This window comes from Phocoena phocoena, chromosome 11 (assembly GCF_963924675.1).
Source record: "Phocoena phocoena chromosome 11, mPhoPho1.1, whole genome shotgun sequence".
NCBI classification, from domain to species: domain Eukaryota; kingdom Metazoa; phylum Chordata; class Mammalia; order Artiodactyla; family Phocoenidae; genus Phocoena; species Phocoena phocoena.
The window spans coordinates 54,220,789-54,237,320 of NC_089229.1; the positions used below are offsets into that span (position 1 = coordinate 54,220,789).

General features: G+C 38.1%; 1 protein-coding gene across 1 annotated transcript in view; it reads left to right on the plus strand.

The window, feature by feature from the left end:
• The first annotated feature begins 282 nt into the window (after positions 1-282).
• Positions 283-16,532, plus strand: part of TAFA2 (TAFA chemokine like family member 2) — a 106,931-nt gene continuing 90,681 nt past the window's right edge. The window contains exon 1 of the mRNA XM_065888164.1: positions 283-388. Coding sequence (XP_065744236.1) covers positions 283-388 — 106 coding nt within the window. The remainder of the gene's footprint in view (positions 389-16,532) is intronic.

Consider the following 16,532-nt stretch of genomic DNA (forward strand, 5'->3'; position numbering starts at 1 on the left):
AAAATGGTAATGTTTCCCAGTTGATTTAGGCTGTTAAGTGAAATAAGATTGACTGAGGTAGGGCCTCTCTTACCTCTTGCATTGTATCAAGGTACTTTATTTGGAAAACTTTAATTTTTTTTCTGTTCATAGTTTATATACAGTGAATAGCATTTTAATATAAGAAATGCAAATTTAGGTGTTAAGGTGTCATGGGAAGCTTTAAATGTAGCACAGTTATAATGGAAAAGCAGTGGTTTCACATACCTAGGATTTTTATTATTATTTTTTTTTATTTGCAGGATGAGTAAGAGATACTTACAGAAAGCAACAAAAGGAAAACTGCTAATAATAATATTTATTGTAACCTTGTGGGGGAAAGTTGTGTCCAGTGCAAACCATCATAAAGGTAAGCTGTTCTGTTTTCTTCCTCAGCTCTCTGAGGAAGGGGACTCCCTTTAACACAAACTGTTATGTTCTGCTTTTACTGGTCAGTTAATTTTACTAAATGTGGGTCTGCCCATGGCAATTCTCTTTAAGTAAAAATGCAGAAAGAGTTATTCTTAATATGGCTTTGATAGGTAATGAATGATTATTTAAATGTTTCCAGGATTACTGACACTTCTGCAAATAATGTTCAAAGAGTATGGAATCATGACTTTGTTTTCTTCTTAGCATTTCCATTTTTAAGATAATGATGTTAAAATGTTGAGTTGACACGTAATAAAGATGAGTTTCAAACTGCAGTCATCCTATAATGAAACCATCTTTAATGATATGTATCTTAATAATACGTATACATGTAAATTTCCTTTCCGTGCTTTTTGTAGATCATATTTCTTTACGCCACAGTACATCTTTGGCCGCTCTTTTTTTTTTTTTTTTTTGGCCGCTCTTTTGATTCTGCCCCAGTATGATAATTGAGAAGGCTCAATTCTGCCATAGAATAGGGTGACGATATTTGTTTTATATGTGTGTGTTAAGCTTGACAGCTCAAAATTATGCCCTTTCTGTTCTCTTTTCTGAGCATAAGACTCAGTATAGTGAATACTTTTTCCAAATGAATTAAAATTCCATTTAATTTTATTTTAGTCTATTTCTGGACTGTTCCTTCCATAATCAAATATTCATAACCTGAAAAGTCAATTTAGATTTTTCTGTGAAATATGATTTTACAATTCTGTTCTCTTTCCTCTGTAAAGTCCACAGACTAGCAACTTACTTTCTTGTTTTATTTTTGATTGAAGAGAAAGTTAAGACTGCCTTGAATTTTGTAACACTGAAAATAGTTACACATGTGCATTTAATTAGCATTTAATTACAGAACAAGTACACCAGGGAATGGAAAGATGTGGTGTGAGGGAGGGATGCTTATAAGACAAAATCTTTTCCCCCGTGTTTAAAACCAAAAAGAGTCATCTTTCAAAATATGAATTTTATAAAGAGGTCCTTCATATTTCACAATCCTGTTTTTGCCCCACAGAGAGAGAGAGAGAGAGAGAGAGAGAGAGTGTGTGTGTGTGTGTGTGTGTGTGTGTGTGTGTGTGTGTGCATTTCTTCTTTTCTTTAGTACAGCACTTGGATTCACAGATAAAACTTTAAATTCTCTTTAATAAGGGTTACTGGTATAAAATTACGAAGTCGTTAAGGAAGATGTTATTCACATCTAGCTCCAAATTGGCTACAGTGAACCAAACTGAAGGACAAAGCAGCCTTAAATACTTACCTTGTAAAAAGGGGCAAACCGCTGGGGCCAGGCCCCATGCCTTGGGCTTAACAGGAGAAGACACATCATCCATACATGGTCACCCCAGTGCACCTTCCCAGCCTATAAAAGTAGAATTGAGAGCTTTGGGAGAGATTCATAGTAATTATGGGTGTCATCCCAGCAAAGCAAGGGTTCATGATAAGGATGCTTTCTCATCTCCGAAGCCAAGTGATGGGGTCTCTAAGAGAATCATTCATGAGGACTGCTCCACAGTGAATATTGCATACAATTTTTAAAGCTGTTTTTAAGAATTTTTAAGTTGTGTTATGTTCTATGCTAACTCCAAAACTAGGATCTTTTCTTACTTTTTGCCGAAAAATATATTTCTTGAACATAAGAGATTATACCTTGACTCAGAAAACTCACTCAAAGTGCCAAACTCAAAGTTCTAAAACATTATAGAAGATAAACTTTTGTGTTGTTTCGCTGATCCATTTCCACCCTACCAAGAATATTTTGGAGGAAGAATTTAGGAAAGATTTCTCTGCCTCTCCCTTTCCCTCCTTCCCCTTTTCCTTTCTTTCTTCCTTTTACATTTTCCATGCAAAATGCCCCCTTTGTTTAAACTGTTTTACATTTAATAAGTGTAATGTACATATATGTTTTAGGACATATTCATAAAATGAACACATGTGTGCTCACCCCCGAGTTGAGACATGTAACATTTCTAATTCTCTTGAACCTGATTGTGTCTGCCACTCTAATTTCATTCCTTTGCCTCCTTACCCAAGATAATCACTATTCTAAATTTTGTGATTATAATTCCCTTGCTTTTATTTATAATTTCACCATGTATTTATACATATCCAAATGGCATGCTGCTTAATTCTGTTGTTATTGAATTTACATAATAGTATTATACTGTATTTTTCTTTAATTTGCTACCTTGCCCAACAATATATTTGTGACATTCATTATACTTGATGGTAACTATAGTTAATACTAATTTTTTTTTTTTTACTGTTGCCCCATATTTTGTTGTTTGAAGTCACCACAATTTATGTATTTATTCTCTTGTACCTGAACAGTTGGTGTTCTATTTTCTTGTCATTATGAACTATGCTTCTATGAATATTCTACTTCTTTCCTGGTGCACATGTGCAAGGGTTTCTCAAGAGCACATTCCAAGGAGCAAAATTCTGGGTCACAGGGCATTGCATATCTTCAGTCTTACCAGATTATGTGAAATGCTTTTTTCCAAAGTGGTAGTACTAAGAAAGTTGTTTAAGTTATTTCTTTTTACTGGTGTATAGTAGATTTACAATATTATATTAATTTCAGGTATACAACATAGTAATTCAAAATTTGTATAGATGATATTCCATTTAAAGATTTTATAAAATATTGGCTATATTCCCTGTGCTGTACAATATACCCTTGTAGCTTATTTTATACATAATAGTTTGTACCTCTTAATCCTCTATCCTTATGCTTCCCCTCCCTCCTTTCCTCTCCCCACTGTTAATCACTAGTTTGTTCTCTATATCTGTGAGACTGTTTCTGTTTTGTTATATTCATTTGTTTATTTTAATAACATACAGTATTTGTCTTTGTCTGACTAATTTCACTAAGCACAATAACCTCCAAGTCCATCCATGTTGTTGCAAGTGGCAAATTTTCATTCCTTTTTATGGCTGAGTAGTATTCCTGTGTGTGTGTGTGTGTGTGTGTGTGTGTGTGTGTGTGTGTGTACTGCATCTTCTTTATCCATTCATCTTTTGATGGACATTTAGGTTGCTTCCGTAGCTTGGCTATTATAAATAAGACTCCTTTGAGCACTGAGTGTATGAAAATTTTGAATTAGAGTTTGCGTGTGAATTTTTTTTTTAATTGAAGTATAGTTGATTTACAATGTTGTGTTAGTTTCAAGTGTACAGCACAGTGATTCAGTTATACACATATATGTCTGTGTGTGTGTGTGTGTGTGTATACAGATTCTTTTCTCAGATTCTTTTCCCTTATAGGTTATCACAAATATTGAGTATAATTCCCTGTGCTATACAGTAGGTTGTTGTTGGTTATCTATTTTATATATAGTAGTGTGTATATGTTAATCCCAACCTCCTAATTTATCCCTCTCCCACCTCTTTCCCACTTGGTAACCAAAAGCTTGTTTTCTATGTCTGTGAATCTATTTCTGTTTTGTAAACAAGTTCATTTGTATCTTTTTTTTTTTGATTCCACATATAAGCAATATCATATGATATTTGTCTTTTTCTGTCTGACTTACTTCACTTAGTATGATAATATCTAGGTCCATCTGTGTTGCTGCAAATGGCATTATTTCTTATGGCTGAGTAGTATTCCATTGTATATATGTACCACATCTTCTTTATCCCTTCATTTGTCGATGGACATTTAGGTTGCTTCTATGTCTTGTCTATTGTAAATAGTGCTGCAATGAACATTGGGGTGCATGTATCTTTTCAAATTATATTTTTCTCCAGATATATTGGATATATACCCAGGAGTGGAGTTGTTGAATCATATAGTAGATCTATTTTTTTTTGTTTTTAGAGGCAACTTCATCCTGTTTTCCATAGTGACTGCACCAATTTACATTCCCACCAATAGTGTACAAGAGTTGCCTTTTCTTCACATCCTCGCCAACATTTATTATTTGTGATCCTTTTTATGATAGCCATTTTGACAGGTGTGAGGTGATATCTCATTGTGGTTTTGATTTGCTTATCCCTGATTATTAGCAATGCTGAGCACCTTTTCATGTGCCTCTTGGCCATCTGTGTGTCTCCTTTGGAAAATTGCCTATTCAGTTATGCCCATATTTTTAATCAAGTTGTATGTTTTTTTGATTTTGAGTTGTATCAGTTGTTTATGTATATGGTATATTAATCCCTTATCTGTCATATCATTTGCAAATATTTTCACCCATTTAGTAGGTTGTCTTTTGTTTTGTTGATGGCTTCCTTTGCTGTGCAAAAGCTTTTAAGTTTAATTAGGTCCCATTTGTTTATTTTTGCTTTTGTTTCCATTACTTTAAGAGACAGATCCAAAAATATATTGCTATGATTTATGTCAAAGAGTGTTCTGCCTATGTTTTCTTCCAGGAGTTTTATGATTTCAGGTCTTACATTTAAGTCTTTAATCCATTTTGAGCTTATTTTTGTATATGGTTTGAGAAAATGTTCTAATTCCATTCTTTAACTTGTAGCTGTCCAGTTTTCCCACGGCTTACTGAAGAGACTATTTTTTTCCCCCATTGTATATACTTGCCTCCTCTGTCATAGATTAATTGACCATAAGTTCATGGCTTTATTTCTGGGCTCTCTGTTCCATTGATGTATTTCTATTTTCATGCCAGTACCATCCTAATTTGATGGCTGTAGCTTTTAAGTCAGGGAGTGTGACACCTCCAGTTCTGTTCTTCTTACTCAAGTTTGCTTTGTCTATTCAGGGCCTTTTGTGTTTCCCTACAAATTTTAGAATTATTCATTCTAGTTCTGTAAAAAAAAAAAAAAAAAAAAAAAATGTGCCTAGCAGCACACTCCCCTCTTGTCATTCAAGCGATATGCTCTCAGAATTCCCCCTGAGAGGGCTGCCTAGGTCCTTCTGTTGTGGCAGGCTGACTATGTAGGCTGACTGGTGGGCTTTGTTGGCCCCTAGCCCAGTTGATTACCAGACCCTGCCTTGTGTGGATGTTGCTAGCTACTGACTAGTGGGGCCTGGTCATGAGGCAGCTGACTGCAGAACCCCAAGGGGCCCTGGGGCTAATGTTGGCTCATTGGTGGAAGGAGTGAGGGTCCAGAAGACTCTGGAGCTGTTGCTCCACCTACTGGCAGGCAGAGCTGAGTCCTGGAGTCTGGCTGCAGGGCCCAGGGATCCCAGAGCTGGTATCAGATCACTGGTGGGCAGGGGTCTGGTTCCTGACACAGTTGGGTATGTGGTCCATGGTGTCCTGAAGCGTGTGTTGGCCTGCTAGTTGCAGGGCCAGGGCCCAGGGCCCAGATCCCAGGCCCCAGGCTCCACTGGTCCCAGGGTAGGGTCTAGCCTGCCGTGGGCGGACTAGGTCTTCAGGCTGAGGGACTGTGATTTTCTTGCATCTGGTGTCTGCCCCCTAGTGGGTTAGGCTGGTCTAGAGGCTGGTGCAGGCTTCCTGGATGGCAGGGCTGGTGTCTGCCTACTGGTGGGTGGAGCTGTGTCTTGGCCCTCTGGTCGGTAAGGCTGTGTCTAGAGGTGGCCGTGGGTTCAGGAAGTCATTAGGCAGCCTGTCTACTGATGGGTGGGATGTGTCCTCACCCAGTTAGTTGTTTGGCCTGAGGCTCCCTAGCACTGATGCCTACAGGTTGTTGGGTGGGACCAGGTCTTGGCACTATTGAGCCAGAGGGAGGATCCCATGATGCCAGCTGCCAGCAGCAGTGTCCATGTGGTAGAAAGCTCCCTAATATGGCTACTGACAGTATCTATGTCCCGAGAATGAGCTACAGCCACCCCCCGCCTCTCCAAGTGACTCTCCAAGACCAGCAGTTAGATCTAGCCCAGGCTCCTGTCAAATTACTGCTTTTGCCCTGGGTACCAGTGCATATGGGATTTTGCGTGGGCCTTTAAGGGTAAAGTCTCTGTTTCCCTCAGTCCTGGCACTCCCCAAATTAAGCCCCACTGGCCTTCAAAGCCAAATGCTCTGGGGACTTGTCTTCTCAGTGCAGGACCCCAGGGCTGCAGTTCACCCACCCAGGGATATGGGACTTGATTATATTGTGAGCCCACCTTTCCTATCCTGCCTGTCCCATTGTGGTTCCTTCTTTAGGTTTTTAGTTGTGAAAAATCTTTTCCTGTAGGTTCTCGTCTTTTTCATAGATTGTTGTTCTGCAGATAGTTGTAATTTTGGTGTGCTCACGATAGGAGATGAGCTCAGGGTCTTTCTACTCCACCATCTTGGCCAAAGCACCTATTCTCTCTTTATTTTTTTCCATTTAAATTACAGTGTGTCTTGTTTTGTTCCTCTTTGGGTTGATCCTCTTTGGGTCTCTGTGCTTCCTGGACCTGGATTTCTGTTTCTTTTCCCAGGTTAGTGAAGTTTTCAGGTATTATGTCTTCAAATATGTTCTCTGTTCCTTTTTCTCTTTCTTCTCCTTCTAGGATGCTTATAATGTGAATGTTAGTATGGTTGGTGTTGTCCAAGAGGTCTCTTAAATGTCCTCATTTCTTTTTTTTTTTCTTTTCTGTTCAGCTTCAGTGATTTTCACTACTGTGCCTTCCAGTTCACTGATCCAGCCCTCTGTATCATATAATCTACTGTTGATTCCTTCTAACTTATTTTTTATTTCACTTATTGTGTTCTTCATATCTGTTTGATTCTTCTTTATATTTTCTAAATCTTTCTTAAAAACTTCTAACTTCTCATTCTATTCATCCATTCTTCTCCTGAGTTCTTTGATCATCTTTATAATAATTTCCTTGAACTCTTTATCCGATAAATTGCCTACCTCCATTTAGTTCTTCTTCTGGAGTTGTATCTTGTTCTTTTGTTTGGAACATGTTCCACCATTTGGAACATATTCCTCTGCCACCTCATTTACCACTTTTAATATCTATGTGTCTGGTAGTTTAGTTGTTTTTCCCAACCTTGGAGAAGTAGCCTTTTGTAGGAGATGTCCTCTGCGTCCCAACAGCACACTCCTCTCTGATCACCAGAGCTACGTGCTCTAGTGGTGCCCCCTGTTTAGACTGTGTGGGTCCTTCTATTGTGGTGGGCTGACTACTGTGGGCAGTCTGGTAGATGTGGCTGGCCCAGGGTCTGGTTGGTTGCCAGGCTATGCCTTGTATGGAGGCTGGCTATGGAAGCCTTTGGGGTTCTGGAGCTAGTGTTGACTCACTGACGGGCAGAGCTGGGTCCTGGGGTTGCAGGCCAGGGTTCCTGGATCTAGTGTTGGCCTGCTGGTAGGTGGGGCTGGTTCCTCACATGGCTGGCTCCAGGTTCCAGGGTGACCAAAACTGATGTTGGCCCACTTGTAAATGGGACTGAATCCCAGGGCAGCTTGTTGAGGAGTCCAAGGTATCTCAAGTTGGTGTGGTCCTGATGGTGGGTGTGGCCAGGGTCTGGGGGTTCCTAGGGCTGGTTATCATCCTGCTGGTGAGTGGGGCCAGAGCCCAGGGTCTCCTGGAGCTAGTGCCAACTCACTGGTGGGCTGAGCTGGGTCCTGGGATCTCTGGCTGCAGGGACCTGGGGGTCCTGGAGCTGCTTTTAGCCTGTTGGTGGGCAGGGACTGTTCCTGACTCAGCTGACTATGTGGTCCAGGGTGTCCCAAAGCTTTTGCTGGCCCATGGGTGGGTGAAATCAAATCCTGGGGCAGCCGGCTGAGGGTCCCAAGGTATTTTAGAGCTTGTGTTTGGCCTGTGGGTGTTCTGCGGGGCTGTGGTGGTTCTGGGGATGGTATCGGCCCACTGGTGGACAAAGCTGTGTCCTGGGGTCTCTGGTTGCAGGGCCCTGGGGGTCCCAGGGCTAGTGCCTGCACACTGGTGTTTGATGCAGGGTCCTGGTCAGTCTGGTAGACAGGGCCATGTCCTGGGGTAGCTGTGGCATTGTAAGGCAGCCTGCTTGCTGGTGGGTGGGACTGTCTCTCTGCCTGGCTAGTTGCTTGGCCTGAGGCATCCCAGTACTGGAGCTGATAGGCTAGTGGGTGGGACTGGGTCCTGGTGCTAATAAGCTAGAAGGTGGATTCCAAAATTGCACTTGCCAGCACCTGTGTCCACATGGTAGAACAAGGTCCCCCCAAATTGGCTGCCACCAGTGTCTATGTCCCCAGGGTGAGCTCCAGTTGCCTCCTGCCTCTCTGAGAGACTCTCCAAGATCAGCAGGTGGATCTGACCCAGGCTTCTTTCAAATTACCACTTCTGCCCTGGGTGCCAGAGTGTATGAGAGTTTGTGTCTGCCCTGTAAGAGTGGAGTCTCTATCTCCCACAGTCCACATGGCTTTCATCATGTGTAAGGCTTAGAGCAAGGAAGGCCTATTCGCTTATTTCTATTTTTTATTGTGAGATAATTAATAAGAAATCTGTGTCTGATTGAGAGCACTTCGTGTGAGCATTCAAGATAAAAGTAATACAGTTGAATATTAAAAATCCAACAGCTCTATTCTAAGAGCTTTGTAGATAATAACTCATTTAATCCTTATGACAATCTATAAGGTAGGTACTATTATTCATCCTATTTTATAGATCAGAAACTGTGGCAAAGAAAGGTTAAATAATTTGGCCCAAGTTGCTTAGTTAGTAACCATTGAGAGCAGGATTCAAATCTAGGAAGTCTTGTTCCATGTAACATGATAAATATCTAGCAGTGAATTCTTTTTATTTATACTATTTTGGATTTAGTTGACTTCCTGAATCTGTGGATTGATGTCTTTCATAAACTTTGAAAGAATTTCAGGCATTATGTCTTGAAATATTGCTTCTATACCATTGTTACTGAACTAGAACTCTGGTTAGGTATATGTCAGCTTTCCCTCTCTATTCTCCATATATTTCAACCTCTATTTTATATTTTTCACCTTCAAGTCTTTCTGTGCTATATTCTGGGATATTTATTCAGATCTGTTTATTTCTACCACACTATTTTTGTGTTCTCTTGGGTCTAATCTGCTCTTTAATGCATATATTGAGTTTTGATTTCATCTAGTACATGCTACTAAAAATTCTTTTTTTCTTAAAAATTGTCTTGGCTTTTGATATATTTTGTTCTTTATTTATTTAGTTTATATTTCTTTTTATACATTTTATATCAAATCTCACATATATATAAAATTCGATGCTTCTATTTTATGAAATTTTTGTGATTTCTTCCTGTTGACTCTCACTCATAGTACTTTATTTATTTTAGGGTTTTGTGATTTTTAAAAATTTTGTGAGCTACTGTTCACTGGAATCATATTTGCGAGAGTTTTTAAGGCCTATATTTAGAATGCATTCTTCCAGAGATGATTTGCATACGCCATGTGTCTTAGGTTTCTCTAAAAGCAGAGCCAAGTCAGGAATTCTTGTTTATGTGATTTATAGAAAGAGTGCTCTCAGGAGACAGAGAGCAAGGACAGCAGGATAGACTTGGAGACAAAAGATGAGCACAAATAGAGTCTCAGCTGGAGAACAGCCTGGTCAGGTCCTTTGGGGAGGATCAGAAACATAAATTGCTCCACAGAGTGGAGCTCCTTGAGGTGAGATAAATAGCCTCTTGTACACTTGTGTCCATTTGTCATTGGCCATTGATCTGTTACCCATGGTAGGGAATAGCCTTCCTGGGGAAGTAGCTTCTCTTTAGCAAAGGGTGGATTTCTGAACAAGGGAGGGGCTGTGAATTGTAATCCCCTACCATTCACAGCAAGTGGAGGAAAGGTGCACTGCTGATAGAAAGGATCTTGGTAGTGAACCAACAGCTACACATCACTGCAGTCAACTTCTCATACCCCTCAGCTCTGCTTGCTTCTTACTTTACATTTACTCTGTTTAGGCAAAGCTTATCAAAGATTCTGCTTGGCTATAATTTCCAGGAAAACCTATGTGAGGAGGAATAGTGGGGCTGCTACTAACGCAGTTGGTACCAAGGCCTTTATTGATACTCATTATCTGCCCACTTCCCTAGCCATTTTCGATTCCTCTCTCCTTCCTGTTCACCTAGAAGGCTTACCTGATGTTTTACGCAGACCTCGTACCTGAGGGTTCTGAGCTCTGGGTTATCATGTTCTGAATTCTGGGGTTGTTGTACTTATAAATTTATAGTTGTAACTGGGCATTGGGATGCCAAGAAATACCTCAGTGGATCATCTGAGAGCCTAACATATTCTCCCCTGCCCTGGTTCATAGCAGCTACCCATAGCAGTGATCACTGGGGTCATTAAACTCATCAGTATTTAAGTCCTTTTTTTCTTGCTCATCTATGGGGCTGACTATGCAGCAATTGGAGCTATATGTTTAGCAGGACTCTTACCGTTTCCCCTGGTAAAAGCATTCCCTTTCTGGGAATCAGGACTTCTAGATTCATAGAGTCTATTGGTAGTTTTCACAGGAATATTTTAGATTGGATAATTCTGATGGAAAATTTGCTTTACTCAATAATTTTCGAGTACCCACAGTAAGGACTGAGAATATAGCAGTACATACAAGAGGCAAAAATTTTCTTTATGGAGTTTTTGTCCTCGAGGTGGGAAGATAGATAATAAAAAGGAAAAGTAAAACAGTTTTATAGTATAAATGCTATTTATAGGAAAAAATAAAGAAAGAAAGAGGTATAAGAAGTGTTTGAGAGGGACTGTAGTTTTAAATAAGGCCTTTGGGTAAGACCTAAATTTTCCAATGGAGCCAGCCATGAAAATATCTGGGGGAAGGATGTTGCAGGCATAGCAGTAAATAAGTATGAATGCTTTCAAGTAGGAGCATGCCTGGAGACATGAGGAGTAGCAAGGTTGCTGTGTATAGAGCAGAGTATGTAAGAAAAAGAGTGGTAAGAGACTGGGTCATTACAGAACAGGTAAGTATAGGAGATGAAACAACAGAATAAGTAGCTCTTCCAAATACCAGTGCAATAGCACTGTGTTCTCAAGAGCAACCAACTGGAGAATTGTCTTACTCTGCTTCTTGAACATAATGTAGAAACACTGTAGAAATCTAGAGCATTTGTATTTGAAAAATGAGATATGTAAAAATCAGAGAATGTTGTCACCTGCTTAATAAAATCTTCTGAGCTTTGGGAACTAAAAGTCCCTCACACACAGACAAAGCTCCACAGAGATTCTGTCCTGAATTCTTATAATTGTCTTCAGCTGGGCATTTTGGGAGCCGGTGGGGGGTGGGTGGGGGGTGGGGGGGTAGTGGTTAACTCAGAGCATTGTGACAGCCAATCAGAAAGTATAAGCAGTATTTCCCACTTGGAAGCAATTACATTAGGTACAGCTTCAGACAGTGGGGATTAGAGAGGAAATATTTCAGTTTAGAACTCCAAGTTCCCAACAGAAAAACACAGTCATTAATCTTAGAAGGCCAATATGTTTTCTTGCCTTTTCTTCCTTTACCCATCACATCCAAACTAAATCTAAAGAGAATGAGTCGTCATTGAATGTTTGGGTTGGAAAAGTATTTAGTGTGAAAGAGATTATAAACAGATGAGAGTTATACGTAACACAAACAAATTTTTTAAATGTTCATTTGATTAGCTAATATTGAGTGTTATTCCCATTATTATACTAGGTGTTTACTAATCTGAATTGCAACTTTTGATTGAATGAGAAATTTTCAAAGAAAAACAAATTTAAAATAAAGGTGATTTTCAGCCCAAAGCCTAGACGAGAGAGCAGCCATTTAATTTGTTTTGGTAGCTCTTTGTTTGTTGGTTCATTTGATAGTTTATTCATTTCTCTAACCAACATCCCAGAAAACAAAATATATATATATTTTTTCATTAAAACAAAATTTGTTTTAATTCTAAAACAATAATTATTTACTATTGACATTTTTAAAAATATAGATAAGAAAAGGAGGGAGAAATAAAAATCACTCATAATCCTACCTTCCAAAATAACCACTGTTACCCTTTCAAAAACAGAATACAATTTTGTGACCTCCTTTTCTCACTTTGAAATATACAAAATACTTATTGAGTACCTGTCAAGTGTTGGGCTTTAGGTCAAGTTCTGGAGGTTAATAAGTGACCCACACAGGCATGATCCATGCCCTATGGAGCTTACAGAAAAGTAGGCATGAAAAACATTAATCTGATAATCAGACAAATAAATATTTAGCTATAAATTATTAAAGTGTTTAGAGATAAGATTTCAGGATAAGAGTACGTAAACTGTAAAATGGGTAGAGGGAAATCTGGGAGGTCTTTTCTAGGGAAGAGACATTTGAGCTGAGATCTGAATGGGGAGTGGGAGCTGGGCATCCAGATAGGATCAGTAGCCTGTGCAGAGGTGCTGAGACATGAAGGAATAGAATGCTTTGGAGCAAAAACAAGATCACTGTGTCTGAAGGACAAAAAGCAAGGAGGATGGTAGGCACAATTAGGCAGGGGAGGTGGTGGGGCAGATCCTTTGGGGCCATATTCAGAATGTTGGTTTTCTTATAGTTAAAATTGTTTGAACCAGTTTCGCTAGGATATTACTAGGTTCTCTTGGGCTGGTTTGCAGTTGACTATGATGTACACCAAAGTTTAAGAACCCTGATTATAATGCATGGTGTTCCAAGGACCTTGTTTATGAGAACAATTGGATTAATGTCCTAAGAGAAAGAAAAATGGCCATAACATAAACTGACTCTACTTTGGACTTTTAACAGTATATTTTATTTTTCATTTTATTGAATTTTCAGAGTAATACATGTTCATTGAGAAACTTTGGTTAAGAAAAAAAAAATATCAAAAGAAATCAAATTACCCATAATTCTTGCACATAGAAATTATTAGATGCCATGTGGGCATATTTTCATCTGGTTTAATTTATGAATGTATTAAACATATTTGAGAGCATGATGTTCATTCATTTATTTAATTATACATTTATTGATATGGACTAGGTGAGAGACTATGCTGCTCTGAGCTGGTGATTCTGCTTTAAATGATGCAGATAAAGTTGCTGTTTTCTCTTTTTATTTTAAGTTATCTCATTTATACAGAATAATGCATAAAACCCATATGTGCACTCAAAATAACAATCATAAGGCAAGCAACTGTGCAAATATCAACCAGGACAATAAAATATTAGCCCCCCAAACCTCCTTATGCCTCTGCCCTAATTACAACCACTCCTCCCGCAGAGGTACCCCTTTCCTGACTTCTTATGCCTAAACAATAGAGTATTATTTTGTCTGGTTTTTAATTTTGTAAAATTGGGATCCTATTTTAGGTATTTTTTTTTTTAGTGTGATTTGCTTCTTCCCTCAACATTTTTTTCTTGAGATTCGTCCATGTTGTGACATAGGAGTCCATGGTGTGAATAGAATGTGATGCATTTATCTTCTACTGTTGATGGGCATTTGGGTTTTTCCAGTTGTTGGCTGTTATTGCCAATGCTGCTGTGGACATTATTTGTACATGTACTTTGGTTCACAGGTGCAGAATTTCCCCCAGGTATATTTTTAAGAATAAAACTCTATGGGCTGTATGATAAGTACATATTCAACATTACTTTTTTTCCCCCCACTTAGTAGTATAATTAGCAATAAATGATATGTATTTACTTATATATCTAAAACTATCCATAAAAACATATTTTAATTGGGGCATGAAAAAACATTGCAATAATGTGCCCTAAATTACTTAAGAAAACTCTTTGTTGTTAGATTTCTTTGAGACTTTTTTTGTTTGTTAATACTAATCTAAAAACATTTGTGTGAGAATTTTTGTTTACATTTAATATTAATTAGTTATCAATTAAATTTATTAATACATTTTGTTCATTTTAAAATTTCTCTACATAGTTAACACAGATAAGAACTTTTGAGGTCAAAGAGAATGAAATTATTAGGTTTGTATCATTCAACATTCACTCAGGAAAAAGAAAATCACACTAAGTGGTTTAAAATAAGGAACTGGTTACAACAGTGTTGAAAGAGCTGGAGAAGGTAACAGGGAGTGGTGATACTACTACCCAGCCATTGGTTAACTGCAGAAAGCTATTACTGCCCCTAGAGGTGGGAGAGCAAAAAGAAAAGCAGAATTACCCAGAGCTCCTGATTGTAGTATTTGCTGTTGAAGTTGCTGAAGCACTGCTGCTGCCTTGGGAATCACTTCCACCGCCACTGAGCAGGAAGCCTGGAACCAATTCCATCATGCTATTGCAAGAGTCCAGGAGGCTGAATGCTGCTAGCGCTGCTACACTCTCTGCTAATGCTGCTGAAGTCCACAGGCATTCATGTGATCTCCCTTAGCATTTCTGAAGCCAGAAGCAGGGAAAAAAAAAAAAAAAAAGTGGCCTCTCTCTTTCTTATGAGTGCCTTCCTCTAAGAAGCAGACTGTAGGACAGAATTCAATATGCAAGAAGTTTATTGGGGGAAACACTTTTGAAATATAAAGAGGGAGGGAGGAGGAGTAGATGGGGTGAGGCTTCAAACCAGGAGGAAGGGTTGACACCTGTGAAAGAAGAGAAGGAAGGAAGGAGGCTTGAGTAGGAAGAACTCCAAACTTCAGCACAGTTTTGAAAAAGTCTTGGCCAGGCCAATTTGGGGTCCTGGAGCAAAGGCTGCCCATTGCAAAGACTCCCATAATGGGCAAAAAGGCCAGGCTGTTGTGTTCCTGCCATGCTCAGTCACTGACTGGTAGCAGCCCAGACAAAGTGTGTCCTGTGTAACTCCACAGGTGGGGTTACTGGAGGCCGTCAGTCAACTGTGTTCTTTGCAGTGGGTTCTTTTGAGGGAGAACTAAGCAAACATCTTTGTAGTTGCTGCACTTCCATGGGCAGAATCTAACCAGAAGCCAGCTGGCAAGAAAGTCTGAGGAATTTAGTATTTAAGCTTCCAACCCATTTCAACATACAGAGGAATGTAGAAAGATAAATGTTGGAAGAAAATGACAAGTATCTGCCACAGGAACATTTATACATGTTGTTAAATTACTTTTGATTCCCTCACAGAGGTTTATAAAACTTCCCTTCTCACCAGTCTGAAAATATTGGCTACAAATAAATATCATTGTTAATTTAGAAGGTCCTGACATAGTCTCTTATTCATATTTTAATTTATATTTTTGAGTTAATGAATGGATAGTTAATTTTTGAATTATTTTCATTTTTCATTATTTGAATTATTCATTGATTCCTTTGCCAATTTAATATTTGTCATTGATATGTTTGAAAACCTTGGATAACTTTTAAAGCTTGGTCACATTCATTGTAAATTTTCATGCTTTTCAAATTTAATGTTGTTTTAAAATCGTGTTTATAGCTTTTCAGAACATAAAGTATCCTACACTGTTGTTAGAAAAAATTTGAAAATATATAAAAATATAAAGTAGAAACTTTAAAACACCTGAAATCCTATGCACATGTCACTATTAACTCTCAAATATTATTCATATAATATTAGGAATATACTGTATCCATAGATTTTTCTCCTTTCTTATTATATTTTGAGCATTTCTTCATCTTTCCTGTGAAAATTATTTAAACATACTATATAATTGGATATTAGAGCTGTTTATTTTTCCTCTAGTAAAAATAATGCTGCAGTGAGCATTTATATTTGTAATTGCTTTTCCCCATATCTGCTTATTAGGCTAGGTTTGCAGTGATGGAATTACTACTTCAAATGACTTAAATTTTAAAATATTATTATGTTTTGAAAATGATATTTTTAACTATAAAATAGTTTGTGTTCATTTTAGAATATTTGGAAAGTATAAAAGAAGCACTAACAAAATTAAAATGTAATATATTCATATATGAATTCATTTGAATTCATATAATTCAAATAAACATTCATATGTTTATTTATTAATATTATGCATGTTAAAAGGTATGCATTTTGATATATATTGTCAAGTTGCAAACATTCCTATTCATATTCCCATCAGCAGGGAATTTACACACCTTTGTCAACACTTGGCCAGATGAATTTGGAGTCCTTGAGATTTATCATTCTATTTAATCTTTGTCAATTTCATCCTGTTTTAATTTGCAGTGTTAAATTATTAAAGATGATAAAAATTTTATTGTTTGTTGACCATTAATATTTTTATTAATTACCTTTTCATGTATATTATCCATTGTTTTTATTAGGTGACCCTATTTTTCTTTATGTTTTTATGAGAGCTCTTTATAAAGGATTAACACTTTGTGTTGTTACCAGT